The sequence below is a fragment of the Ceratotherium simum genome, chromosome 16, assembly GCF_057802395.1.
Source record: "Ceratotherium simum simum isolate JZ-2026a chromosome 16, ASM5780239v1, whole genome shotgun sequence".
NCBI classification, from domain to species: Eukaryota; Metazoa; Chordata; class Mammalia; order Perissodactyla; family Rhinocerotidae; genus Ceratotherium; species Ceratotherium simum.
In genome coordinates, this window is record NC_141915.1 from 42,746,990 (window position 1) to 42,761,047 (window position 14,058).

The 14,058-nt window shown below is 54.2% G+C and overlaps 1 protein-coding gene across 6 annotated transcripts in view; it reads right to left on the reverse strand.

Moving 5' to 3' along the window:
* Nucleotides 1-791: 791 nt before the first annotated feature.
* MPP2 (MAGUK p55 scaffold protein 2) overlaps nt 792-14,058 on the reverse strand; it is a 31,497-nt gene continuing 18,230 nt past the window's right edge. For all 6 annotated transcript variants that reach the window (XM_004432537.3, XM_014789060.2, XM_087441221.1 and 3 more), the window contains 10 exons: nt 11,933-12,085; nt 11,663-11,812; nt 11,051-11,278; nt 10,102-10,233; nt 9,903-10,008; nt 9,750-9,818; nt 9,366-9,527; nt 8,466-8,668; nt 8,006-8,134; nt 792-6,733 (listed from right to left, as the gene is read on the reverse strand). In XM_004432537.3, coding sequence (XP_004432594.1) covers nt 6,557-6,733; nt 8,006-8,134; nt 8,466-8,668; nt 9,366-9,527; nt 9,750-9,818; nt 9,903-10,008; nt 10,102-10,233; nt 11,051-11,278; nt 11,663-11,812; nt 11,933-12,085 — 1,509 coding nt within the window. In that variant the 3' untranslated portion in view covers nt 792-6,556. The remainder of the gene's footprint in view (nt 6,734-8,005; nt 8,135-8,465; nt 8,669-9,365; nt 9,528-9,749; nt 9,819-9,902; nt 10,009-10,101; nt 10,234-11,050; nt 11,279-11,662; nt 11,813-11,932; nt 12,086-14,058) is intronic.

The following is a 14,058-nucleotide window of genomic DNA, read 5'->3' on the forward strand; positions in this document are numbered from 1 at the left end:
CAACTTGGGACCAGATTAGCCCCTTCCCAGGTCCCTGGGTACCAGAATCTCAGGTTGCCTTACCTGGCCCCTGGCTTCATATTTAACTTTCCAAACATGATGCTAATATTGGCATTTGCCTTTAGGGCAACTCCACCTTCCTGTCCACTCACCATACTTATGAGGGTTGTTTTGTGGCCTCCAGGAGACTTTCCTTCCCACAAGCCCAGCAACACAATACAAATTGTTTCACATAGGCTCTCATTGTCTAAAAGCACAAGGTACCTTGTTCACTACTCTGCCTGGACTAGAACCCCCGACTCCCATTTTCCAGGCACTGTGTAAGCCCTGTAGATTTTTGTGTGACTCTAGGGAAGAAGCCCTTCAAAACAGGACTGAGATGTCACTTCTTTCCACTTTGATGAGCAGGGACTCAGGGAAACATTTGATTCAAGTTAGAAAAATAATGAGGTATTACTTACACCCACATGTGATGGAATAAAATTTATAATCACTACCTCAGAATAAAGGATAATCCTTAAAATTAAATATATTCAGCTTGATGATAAACTTTATGCATTGTTTTTAATTTTCTCATGTTGCCACAGAGGAAACGGTCCACAGACTAATGCTTGGGCACCACTACCACACTCCGCTTCTCGGCGGTCCCACTGCAGCTTCTCATTACAGTCCTGATCAAGACCGTCTTCCATTTGCTCCCTTAGACTCTGGGCCTCTGGATGTAGGGACCCTGCCTTGTTCAAAGGGGCTCAGTAGATGGTCGTTGAATGAATACTTAAGGCTCTATGCCATAATTTTTCAAGGAACTGGATGATTTATTAGAAGATATAATAGAAAAAAAAGACCCTGTTCACAATAGCAACCCCAATACAAAATACCCAACAAAATGCAGGGCACCTGTGTAATTAAACCTACTGAGAGATCTAATCCAAGATTTGAGAATTCACAGATCTGCAAAATTTCCAAAATATATTTTGTTAACTCATACATTCAGAAACAAGAAAAAAAAAATCTAATATCACAGCCCTTTTATAAAAGGAAGACCATCTTAACCCCAAAGGTAGGGGGAGGAGAGAGAACCTCGAGATAAAATTCTTTAAAAGGAATGAATTTTGTTTGATAAGAAAGTCACTGTGGGGGCCGGCCCCGTGGCTTAGCGCTTAAGTGCATGCGCTCCGCTGCTGGCAGCCTGGGTTTAGGGCCTGGGTTTGGATCCTGGGCACGCACCGACGCACCGCTTCTCTGGCCATGCTGAGGCCGCGTCCCACATACAGCAACTAGAAGGATGTGCAGCTATGACATACAACTATCTACTGGGCCTTTGGGGGAAAAAAATAAATAAATAAAATTATTAAAAAAAAAAAAAAGGAAGTCACTGTGTTGTCTTTTTTATCGTGTTGCTGTTGGAGAAGAGGTCAGTCTGAACAAGCTGCTTGGCAGACAGGTGGGTGGGGGACCCTGGGCTGAAAGGAGACCCGAGTACATGGAGAGGCAGACCATGGTCCTGGAGGGGAAGACTGAGCACTGAAGAGTGCTAATTCTTCCCAAATTAATGGACCGATTTAATGCGATTCCAGTCAATATCCTGATAAGAAGAGAGTGTACTCTGACAAAATGATCCTAGAGCTCACCTTCCAGAATAAATAAGAAAGCATGACTGAGAAAAAATAACTGATCAAGAGAGTAGTTTGAAATTTTCCTTACTAGATAGTAAAACAGAGAAATTTCTAAATCATTAAAACTTTGATAATAGCAACTAGGTTAGGTAAATAGATCAATAGAACAAGCTAGATGGTCCTCCCTGCTCCCTTACACGGCCAGCTCATGTCCCTCCCAGACCTCTGTGGTCACAACCAAACCCAGCCCTGAGGGAAGTGGGGCCAGGTGGCTTTAGACTGTTGACACCTCAACCACCTACAGTGCGCGGAGCTCTTTTTTTTTTTTTTTAAAGGATAATTTTATTCTACTCTTTTTTTTTTTCCCAAAGCCCCAGTAGATAGTTGTACGTCATAGTTCCACATCCTTCTAGTTGCTGTATGTGGGACGTGGCCTCAGCATGGCCGGAGACGCGGTGCTGTGCGTCGGTGCGCGCCCGGGATCCGAACCAGGGCCGCCAGCAGCAGAGCGCTCGCACCCAACCGCTAAGCCACGGGGCCAGCCCGTGCGCTGAGCTCTTGAGGAGCTGAACCTGGGGATGGCAAAGTAGCCTCCACTCTCCCTCATAGTCCCTTTCTTATCCCATGTTCCTTCTCCAGCAGCGCCTTCTTCTCCAATTGCACCCCCACCCCCATTTCTAGTCAATCCCCTTCCACCTCTGGGAGGCAGCATGGGGGGGAGAGGGGAGGATTAAGAGCCAGGATTCTGGGAGTCTGGTTCCAGTTCTGCTAATGACTTTCTCTGTGACACTGGACAAAGCCTTTCACCTCCCTCGGTCAGTTTTCCCAACTATAATATGATAAGAATCCATTCCGCCCTACTAACAACCTGCTACACTGCCAGGAGGGGAAAAGGATTAAGAAAAAAGAAAAACTGGTAGCAGAATTCCTTTTAGAAATTCAATTGTCTTTATTAGGAAAATACCTTGATGCCAATTTGGAGCTAAAAGGAAATTTGCCCCACCCCAAGGGTATGGTCAAAGACAAGCCGTGGTCAGCAAACTTGGCTACACATTAGAATCACTTGGGGAGCTTTTGACACATAGGGCTTCCCAGGCTCCCCTCCCAGCCTAGCAGAGACTGGCTAGATGCTGTTGTCTTCCTGAGCACCACGGAAGACTATATTTCCCAGGCTCCCTGGCAGTAATCCAGGGCCACGTGACTAGATTCTGGCCAATGGATGTGGGCAGACAGGCCTAGCCCATAAAATCCCTGAGCAATTTCCTACACTCTCTGTTCCTTTTCCTTTTCCAGGCTCTCTGTGGAGCCTGCTCCTTAAAGATCGTGGTGTCACAAGACGGAAAGAGGTTGGATCCCGAAGTCACCGCTAGGAGTGCCACCCAATCTCTAACAGATGTGATGTGAGCAAGAAATGAATACTAAAGGTGTTAAGCTGCTGAGATGTTATGGTTGTTAGTTACAGCAGTTAGCCTTTCTGGAACTTCTGACCTAATAGATCTGGAGTATAGCCCATGCAATTGTATTTTTTTTAACCCCCTCAGGCGATTCTCACATGCAGCCAGGATTGAGAACCACTGAATTAGGACAAAGGTTCAAGTGCAGAGTTGCTAGGCATAGTAAAAAAAATATTGAATTTCCAGGGGGCTGCCCCAGGAGATGAGAAGAAGGTTGTCCAGAAATGAGAGAAGAAAGCAGGAGAGGGCCCAGCAATACGAAGGGAGGCAGGAAGACCTAAGGAGAAAAACTGACCAGGAAAACATTCTGGGAATGGTCAGGGGACATTTGAGATTGGGGTATTTAATATTTAATTCTAAATTCTCATCTGAGCTGTTAGGTGGGTGACATAAGCCCCTATGGCTGCCTCCACGTCACCAGTGAAGTCAGCCCCATGCTCGTCCCTGTGTGAGTGGATGCTCTGGGGGGATCAAAGGAAGGGGGCCATTTCCACATTTGGTTGTCACAGAGAGAAGGGCACAGCCAAAGCCCCTCCTGAGAACCCACAGCAGGCGTTCAGGGAGAAGTCAAGGTGGGAAGGCAGGCTGACCCCTTAACCTACAAGATCCGACACACACAAGCACCCCCATGGTGACAGCTCTCTATGGCACCAACGTTGGGCACCTAGAACCAATCCCAGCATTTGCACTGGGAGAGTCCATGACACTTTACAGAGGATGAACCTGAGGCCCAGAGAAGTAGAGGGACCTGCTGAAGGCCACACAGCAAGTTCCAGGAGAAGCTGAGTGAATTAGCCATGGAATCCCTGGGTCCCCCGGCCCCCCAAAATTCTCATAGACTCCTGGATACAAACATTTTGAAAGAGCATCTTCTGGGGATGGGGAGGGTGGAACAGCAAGGCAGGAAATTTCAGAAGACATTACAGAACACAAGACATGTCACCCTGACTTCCATTCCAGAATCATCTGTGCTGTGCTCCTGGCTCTCACCCTTCCCCGAAACCATCCACCCAACCCCAACCAAAGACAAACAGAGCCCAGAAGCCTTTGCTTTCACATTTAATCAAAGGAAAAGAAAGAAAACCAGTCAGAGAGAAAGCTCAAGAATTGGACGGCTGAGGGAGGGGAGAGGGGAAGGGCAACCGGGCTGGGACTGAGTGTGGACAGTGGGGGGCAGGGTCCTCATTAACCTGAGGTTCCTCAGATACAGGCGTCCACATGGGAGGAGGGAGGATAGAGTCAGGGAGCTAACATGGTGAGTGGGCACACACAACTGTTCCAACGTGGAGTGGGGTTTGGGCAGGGGAGGATGCAGTCCAGAGAGGGATGGAGACAGGAGAGCGGCACAGCCCTCCCCTGGGCTTCTCTAGAGGTGAGGGTACCAGAACAGCATCAACACTGGAGACTGGCCCTATAGGGCCAAGTGCCAACTGCCCAGCAAGGTACCCAGCCCCCAGTGCCTGGCTCCCCTACCCCCACCAGAGAGGATGGCCTTGTGGTCAGGGGGCTTTGGAGGTCAACCAAGGGGAAGAGAGTGGCTGCAACAGCAGATCCTTGCTGCCTCTACTCCCAAGTCCCCCAGGTGAGGTGAGAACTAACAAAAGACATTGTGGCATCAGACCAGCAGGAAAACACCCCATTTTCCTCCCACTCCCGGTCCCCTTAGACTGAAGGCGAGGGTGATGCAAGGGAGAGCTGAACTAAGACTAAAAGAACACTGACTAGAGGGAAAAGACAAGTATAAAGATGACTGCATAGTGGATGCAGAGCTATGCAAATGAGATGAGAGCTGGCTTAACCTTTACATCTCATTTGCATATCCCATGCAAATGCAAATGAGATCCCTAATATAATAAATATATTTCTACCTTTGTAATAAATATTCTGTTTCTTCTCCCTCCCCTTCCCTAGGAAATGGGCACACAGTGGTTCAGGAGCCAGCTTGGGCTGACACTGCAGCGAAGACAGATGAGATGCTCAGAACTGGGAAGCACAGGAGCTGGGGCGTCGGGGGTCGCCTGCAAGGGCAGGCTCGCCCCAGGAAGGATCAGAGAGGAGGAGGGAGGAGATGCCTGGCGAAGTCTAGGACAGCATTCTCTTCTTAAAAGGGATTCCCCTAGTTTACACAACTGCCCTCCCCCAAAACTGGAGGGTGGCATTTAGGGTCAGACGACAACAGGAGAGCTGGAGGAAGACATCTGGGGAGGGCCAAGCCTCTGGAATCTGGGACAAGGGCCTCATAAGAAATGGGAGCTGATGGGAAACCCCAAAAAAGAGGCCCCAAAGAGTGACCTCCAAAGCAAAACAACCCTTTGGTTCTCCTCTCCAAAAACCAAGCCTGACACACACACACCAGGGACAGAAACACAGACCAGGCCCCACAGCATGTGGAGAAGCTGCAGAAATTGTGTGGATGGCGCCCCCTGGAGTTGTGCAACGAGGAGCCTGCTAGAGCACAAACGTCCTTCGCCAAGCCCATGCTCCACAACCTACGGCTCACAAGGTTCCCTCCGCATCCCTCCTCAGCCCCCCACGCAGCCCTGATGTGAGTGGGCCACCTGGACCCAGCCAGAGAGAAGACTAAAATGGACAAACGGGCTGGAGAAGCCCAGATGTGCCCCCACCACGGGCCATGGAGAGCTTGGGGCTCCTCGGTCAGTGGTAGCAGGCTCCTCGTCACAGGGCTCAGCCCTGAACCCTCCCCTACCTGGGCCGAGCCTGCTGATCCCTGTGGCCTAGTCTCGCGGGGAGCAGAGCCGACCTCTCAGGGGCACATTGGAGAAGTCTGTGGAGAGACTTCGGCAGTGAAAGCTGTGGATGAGGGAAGGATAGGGCAGTGTCCACTCATGGAACCCCGCCCCAGTCCAAGGGCACTGAGAGCTGCACTTACCCCCGGCTGTGACAACTGGCTGGTGCTTTAGATCTCCCAGCCTTCAGGATGGCATCAGGCTGGCACCACTGCCCGGGCCTGCTTGGCTGCCAGGGGGCCACACACTCCCCTGACCACATGGAAACAGCCTAAGGCCTGCTCCTAGGCCACAGGGGTGAGGCGGGAGGAGCCCAGGAATAGGGTGGGTGTGGCCAGTCCAGAGGAGAAAATGTGACTGGAGAGAGATGGCAGGGGGCAGTGAACCTACTGACCACACGGTCCCAAAGCAGTTTTTCTCTCTGGACTGAGCATTATGGAGGTGACTCTGACACACTCCTGGGTGCAGGATGGCCCTCAGAGAGGGACATGTGGTGGCCCATGGGCATTGGGAGTGGGCAGCACCTGGGCATAGAGGTACCCCATGAACACCCACCTCCCCGGCAGTGCATGTCTCTGCGCTGAAGCCAGACTTAGGGCCCGCTACGAGCCATAACCCAGGGAGAGCCAGAGGGCCAGGGATGGGAGCTAAGGTCGTGGCTGGGGGTCACGGATGGGAAAGAGATGGATTCAGGGTTCTGGGTGACAACCCAGAGGGTGCGAGGTCCGGGTGATCAGGCTCAGTACACCCAGCTGACGGGCACCCACTGGGGCTCGGTCCGCAGCTTCTCCATGGCAGCCTGCAGCTCATGGAAGGTCCTCTCCAGGTTGCTGTTGACTAGGCTGAGGTCGAAGTAGTGCCCGTAGCCCCTCTGGATGCGGCTGCTCTCCTCCACTGTCCGTCTCAGGTCCACCTCCTGCCCGGCACAAGGGGACCGGTCAGCGTCCCCCACTCACACCCATCGTCAGGGAATCTACAGCTGCCCCATCTAGTCCCTCCCCAAAGCCCAACCATGGCGGTGTGGACTCCCCGGCTGGGGGGCAGGAGCCCCTCCCTGCACGCCCCAAGGTGGCTCTCCTGCAACCACAGACAGACAGACAGATGGGTGAAAGGAAGGAAGGAAGGAAATAGCTTTAGTAAATGCCAAGCACGGCACTAACTGCTTTACAACCACAGAATCTTCACTACAGCTCTGCAAGGCAGTATAATTATTCCCCGTTTACAGCAGAGAACACTGAAGTACAGAGAGGTCACACAGCCAGCCAGCGGCTGAACACGGTCTGCCTGACTCCAGAGCCAGTGCTCCCTCCAGTTTGATGAGGCCCCTCACCTAGGCAGCCTGAGAGCCATGCCTGCTACTCCCGCAGCCCACAGTGCCGGAGGCAACCCCCACCCCAGACCCAGTGGAAGCTGGCCCGGCAGGGGTGGGAAGGGAACTTGAAAACGGACTTAAATAAGCCGAAGCAGGAGCTCTCGGGCTGGCCCAGTTGTGGCCCAGCAGCTCCAGTTCCCAGTGTCTGTCGCCAGAGGGCCTGCGGCAGACGGGAGCCCAGCCCAGACTGTCCTGGGCCAGAGTAGCGCTCTGACCTGGGGAATACGATCTGCAGTACCGAGTGTGGCCAGCAGAGGGACCCCTGAGCTCAGAGCGCCACAAACCCTACAGCTCCTGGAAAAGGCTGCTGCTCCATGGGGAAGGGGGGTGCCCTGGGGTCTGCAACACCTGACTTGAAGCCTCTCCTCCCCTCGCTGCCTCCTCCCTGCTGCTGACTCGCCCCTCCAACCAGCCTCCCAGCCTCTGGCTTCCTCCCTCCCTTCAGCCTTACCCGCAGCTGTAAACAGCCCTGAGCCCACCTGGCCCACCTCTGCCCACAGATCTCGCACTGGCCTTCTGGTCTCCCTTTGGTCAGCACTCCGTCCCCGGAGAGTGGGCTGAGCCGTGGGGCTGGCAGAAGCTCCAGCCCCCAGCGTGGGCTAGCTGTGTCCCTGACTCTATGAGACTATGGGCACTTCCTCCCTCAGACCTGTTTCCACACCTATAAAGCTGGACTAGCAAGCCCCACCTCGCTGATACCTTGGGTGGGCGCCCCTCCCCTTCCCCGACATCACCTCCTTTTCTTCACCAGCTCCAGCCTGCCCCCCACCCCAGGCAGCCATCAGACCCCTCCCACCGCACCTCAGAGCCCCTCACCGTGAGCTGCTTGGTGGACACTCCGCTCTCCAGCGCAGCCCGGTTCATGGCCCGCAGGGTCTCAAAGTCAGGGGCCTCGATGAACACCACGTAAGGGACGAACTCAGCTGTTCTCAGCACCTTCACTGCCTGCAGGAGAAGAAGGGGGTCCGGGAGTATATCCCCACAGACGTCTGGGGTGACCGGGGTGAGGATGGGCACCTGGGGTTCTGGGACACGAGTCCTGGGGATGACTGGTAGAGGGCAGGGGCTGGGGCTGGTGTAACCAGAGGAGCCTAGAGTAGGGGACCCGGGAGGCTGAGAAGGAAGTTGTAGGTGGGCTGGGTCCCTAGCAGTAGCTGAGGGGTTATATGGGGGTGCCTGGGAGACAAGTGCCTGGAAATACAAGGGGGAGTGCTGAGGGTCAGCAGAGCGCGCAGAGAGGGTATCGGGCGGCAGGGAAGGGGGGGGCAGGCGGTACCTGGGGGTTGACGTCCAGCACGCACACCTTGCCGGCAGCTACCACGCCCCGGATGGAGTCGATCCGTGTGCCATACAGGTTGCCCTCATACTCGCCATGTTCCAGGTAGCGCCCAGCACGGATGTCAGCCTCCATCTCCGCGCGGGACACAAAGCTATAACCCTGGCCCTCCCGCTCTGAGTCCTTGGGCCGCCGGGACGTGTCTGGGGGAAGGAGGGGTTGATGCACAGGCAGGCCACACCACTCAGACGCACATGCATGTGTTCCACATGGCCGCACAGCCCCGGGGGTGCAGCCTGCCCTCCACCTTCGCAGCACAGCCGCCTTCCCACACACCGTCCTCACCCTCACCATTGGCACACACACAGACTCGAGATGTCCATACTGACTGGACCTTCGGAGATCACCTGCTCCAACCCAGTGCTCACAGATGGGGGGCTGAGGCCCAGAGAGGGCAATGTACAGCCTAAAGCCACACAGCAAGGCCAGCAGACCTGGAGTCAGCACTCAGGTTCCCGCCTCCAGGAACCAGGAACTTTCACCACCCCAACTGGTTGTGCCACCAAGAAGCCCTGTCTTCCACAAGGCCACACAAGGCAGCTCACAGCCCTGTTTCACATGGGTCCCCAGCTGGGCTTTTAGCAAGTGAACATGAGAGAAGGAAAGGCAAGACTAGCCCAGCCCAGCTCACCTGGCCACAGGTTGTGGGGACAGCTATCTCAGCCCTTCCCAGCCTGCAGTGCCCCCACCCACCCACAGAGGGTGCACACCCCACACCTCACATCCAAAAGTACCCCTTGACCTGGTGCCCATGCAGATGCCCATTCAGGGAACCCAGCCCTGGCCTCAGGGCAGCCCTGCTCCCTGCCCCCCATCCAGCAGGGCCCAGATCCCACTCACAGGGCACCGTGGTGCCATAGCGGTCTGGATCCCACATGATGAGCTTGTTCTTCAGGCTGCGCCGGCCCACACCCTGAGCCCCGATCAGCACCAGGGTTTTCCGGCGGAAGGGGGGCATGCGGGCCACCTCCTCATAAATGAGCAGTTCGTGGCGGTCAAACTCTGGACACAGGGAGATGGCGCTGCTCACCAGGCTGCTCATCAGGTGGAGGGGGTGGGGCGGGGCTCTCAGGGAGGCCAAGGGTAAGAGAGCTAGGGCTGGGAGCAGAGAGAAACTGGGCAGGGCCTGGGGGCAAGGCCGGCAGCATCAGAACCAGTTGTTGGTGGGGGAGGGAGGGACATGCCATGTCAAGAGGGGCAGGGGAGGTGGCCTCCAACACCCACCTGCATTCTTGGTGGTCAAATACATCATTCGCTTCTTTTTCTTTCCTGAAAGGCTGCCACATAAGGTCCCTGGCCATAAAGAGATGGGCGAGTGAGGCCAGGCAGGGCCGTGTCAGATCCCAGATTAGGGTCTGCAGAAGAGGGACCTCATACCTGAGGTGGGTGTCAGCTCCAGGTCCCGCTTGACGAAGGCTTTCCGCTTCTCCTCCAGCAGCTGGCTGGGGATGAGCCCCGCGCTGCCCCCTTCTACATGGCACGCCTGAAATGACATGTGACAAAGATCTGCCTGAGTGAGAGGAAACCTCCCCCACACACCACACCTGGAAAGACTGCCTGGGCGCCCAGGGCTCACCTGCCACCAGTTGGCGTCGTCCTGGTTTACAATCTGGAGCAAGTCCCCAGCGTTGAAGCGCAGGCCCGCTTCCTTGCAGGGGATGAGGCTGTCTCGGGCGGGGTCATAGTCAAAGTGGCATTTCACAAATACCTGGGCCAGGGATCAGAAAAGAGTCAAGGGAGGAACCAAGGGAAGGCTGGATGGGATGTGCCCTCTCCCACCCCAACCCTGGAGGAGAGAGTGTCACACAGTCCACCCTCTGTCCCCTCCCCTCACAAAGATGAAAGAGGCCCTGGCACTGCCCCTCTAGAGGCATGATGCCTCCAGCCCTGCCTGGCCTGCCTCCCTGGTACCAGCCTCCCTTTGCATCTAGAACAAAAGGACTCAGATAGAGGGATGGGGGATCTGCTCAGGCCTGGGGCCGTGGCCCCACCCACTGAGAAGGCAGGATCACCCAGTAAGGGACATGACCCTGGCATCTAACGAAGGATCCCTCCGTCCACCCTCTCCCTCCCCTTGAAGGAGAGGGCTCTGGCAGAAGGCGAGAGAGCCAATAGGAGAGGTGGGCAGAGCAGCCAGACCTCCACAATCCACCAGCCAGGAGGCAGCTGTACAGGACACGTGACAACCCAACTCTGCACACCCACGCGGATACTAGGCACGCAGACTGCTGTACACGATGCAGGCACTCATTGCACGCTCGGGTACCCCAGGGCTTGGATGCACGCACGTCCCTTGCACATGCGCATGAATGTCCAAGATCAGAGCAAATGCACAATGCGCGCATTGTGCACCACACGCAGAGGGCTGTAGGTGGATGGGTTCACAGCCCCAGCCTGCAGTTCTCGCCCCACGTTTTGCTTTGAGAACACCGATGGGAGAGGAGGAGCTCCTAACCCGAGGCCTGTGACCCTAGCAGCCACCCCTTGGGCCTTGACTGTGTGAGGGACTTGGTGGATGGGCCCACCTGGCGGGGCAGATGAGGCTCCTGGTAGCTGGGCAGGATCTTGAGGATGACGCTGCCGCTGGCGCTGCGCAGGAGCTCCTGCAGCGCGCGGGGGTCGCTGCCCACCGGCTGCCCGTTCACCTCCTTGATGATGTCGCCCACGTGCAGCAGGCCTTGCTGAGCCACCATGCCCCCGTGCAGAATGCGCGCGATCACCAACTCGCCGCCCTCCACGCGGAACGTCACGCCCTTGGGGACGGAGGGCCGGTGTGATGAGGCCCCAACTGCTCCAAGTCAGAGTCTTCAAATGGGTCTCCCAATAGCCCCTCCATTCCGTCCCCATCCCTCCCCCCCACCTCCCTCAGAGTCCTCCTCTTCCATCCTTCCGCCCAAATTCTTCACTTACAGGAGCACTAATGGCAGGAAAGGGGCAGAATGAAGAGGGTCCTGGCACATGAACGTATGCAGCTCATATGCACAGTGTCTGCGGTCTCCTGAGTCTGCGTGGGCCCAACCCTGGGCAAAGCTGATCCCATCTTCATCTTCAGCCCTCTCCTGACTCGACGTGCCCCACTCTGATTACTCTCAATCCCCCCTCCAAACCCCACGTCTGGCCCTGCCCAGAACTCTCACCAGATGCTCTCCAGCAGTCTTGCGGATGCCCACCATGCGCACCGCGTCAGGGGGTACGGGCTGGTTGCTGAACGTCGGGTCCAGGCCGGGGCTGGGGGGCGGTGTCTCATAGGTCTTGGAGGCCACAGAGTCGTGTGTCTCCAGGAGGGACTGAGGAAGTGGTGGAAAGAGGAGGGACCATGGGGCAGTGCTCTGCAGTCCCTTCCCTATCCTGGCTCTAACTTCCTGCCAGCCCCTCCCCCAGTCGCCACCCCAGCCCAGGGCGGAAACCTGGAAGTGGGGCTCCTGGAGGATGCGGGCCAGCTCCGCCGCTGTGCTGCTCTGCTCCGCCAGCTGCGCCAGGTCGCGCAGGATCTCCTGCACTAGCTCCAGGTTGTTGTCCCGCACAGCCTCTAGCTTCGTCTCCTCCAGCCGCTCATGGGCCTGGGGGCGCAGAACAGGTGAGGCCTGACACTTCCCCAAGAGCCCTGGGGTACCCAGCAGTGCCCCCATCAGCATCTAGGCATCTCCCACCCTCAAATCCTGAGTTCAGGCCCCACCCACGGCATTGCCCCTGGCATCAGCTTCAGATCCTCACTCGCTCAGACACAAGCCCACTCACACGTGTGCACACACACCTTGCTTTCTCCTTTCTCCCCCAAAATGGTGATTAGGACCCAGTTTAGGGAAGGGAGAATCCAAAGGACAAAACTGCATTTCCATCCTCTTGCCATAGAAGGTCATTAAAATTATCATACTGTCCCCAGCCCCCAGGACACTATAAGCACCTGAGTTCAAGGACAGCTTCTTCCACCCAACATCATGGTTGGGTGGGGTCTTGGACAGCCTGTAGCTCAGGATGAGGAAGCCAGGAGGTGGAGTAACTTGCCCAAGGTCACAGGAACTTGAACTTGGGTCTCCAGGCCCTCAGCCCAGTGCTCCCAGGGAGGGAGGGGATAAGAAATCAGTATACAGTACCAGGGGAGGGCCCTGCACCTACTTGTTGCTCTACTGACTCTGGGCCCCACGACAAGGTGCCCTGAAAAGGGAAAAGGAAGCCTTCACCAGTGACCAGCCCAGCAGGGAGAGTTATATTAGGTGAGTCAGGAAGAAACGAGTCCCATTTCAGGGATGTATAGGAAGATTTTTTTCCCCTCTGAATCATTTGAAAGATAGTTGCAGACACAAGTCACTTTACCCCAAAATATTTCAGTATGCATCCTCTAAGTACAAATAAGAGATCTGCTACATAAACTACAATAACTTATCACACGCAAGGAATTCAACATTGACACATTGATATAATATTATCTAATTGACATTCTGTATTCAAATGTTCACTATTGTCCCAAAAATATCTCTTATAGTTTTGTTTTGTTTTGTTTTTCTGATCCAGGATCTAATCAAGGATCATGTATTAGATTTGGTTGTACATCTTTTTACTCTCCTTTAATCTAGAACAGACCCCAGTCACTTCTGGTCTTTCAGGGCATTTTTAAAGAGTCCGGGCCAGTAGTTTGTAGAATTTATCTGGTTTATCTGATTGTTTCCTCACAATTAGACTCAAGTTAACCACTTTGGCACGAGTTCTACATAAGTGATCTTGTGTCGTTCCCACACCTTGAGACCATGTGACTATTCTGTTCCCCAACAATCTTTCATTAATGGGTTTAGTGTCCATTTATGACACTTGCCTGAATCAATTACTATTTTGGGCGTTGCGAAGTAGTGATTACCTTACCCCATTATTCTTTCTACATTTATTTGTTGGCATTCTACTATAAGAAAGAGCTTTTCCTTTTTCCCTCCCACCCCACCTCCCTCTCCCTCTCTTTCTCTCTCCGTATCACTACGGATTTGTTTTACTTAATGTGTTCTAATCCATCACCATTACTATTCTCATCATCTCAATTTATCCCAAATTTGTCCAGTGGGAGCCCCAAGCACAAAAGGCTTGTGTCCCTTTGACGTGTTCCCATCAGTCTTTGGGCACCTTCTTCCCTCTGCCACAGGCTCATCTTGTATCTTCCCTACCCCGGGTCTGCCATCAGCAATTTCTCCAAGAAACTCTGATTCCTTTTGGTGGGGAATGGTGTTTAGAAATCAAGACCTGGGCCCTCAGTGCTCATTGCCCCTGGGGTGTCATGTCTTCAGTAGAGATTCGTTGATACTGATAGTTCCGATTAAAATCAAACTACAGGATTTTCCTCATTTTCTCCCATTCCATATTTGTGTCTCCCTTCTCCTTCAGTGAGAACTTATTTCCCAGTAACATTAATATACTTACTTATTTGTTCTGTCCATCAATATTCGAAAAAGTTTCAGAATTGCAAAACCATTGCTACTACCTATCACAAACCTACTAAGTAAAAATCAACATTTACCTGCAGTTCTTTCTGTCTTCAGGAGAGTGCTGT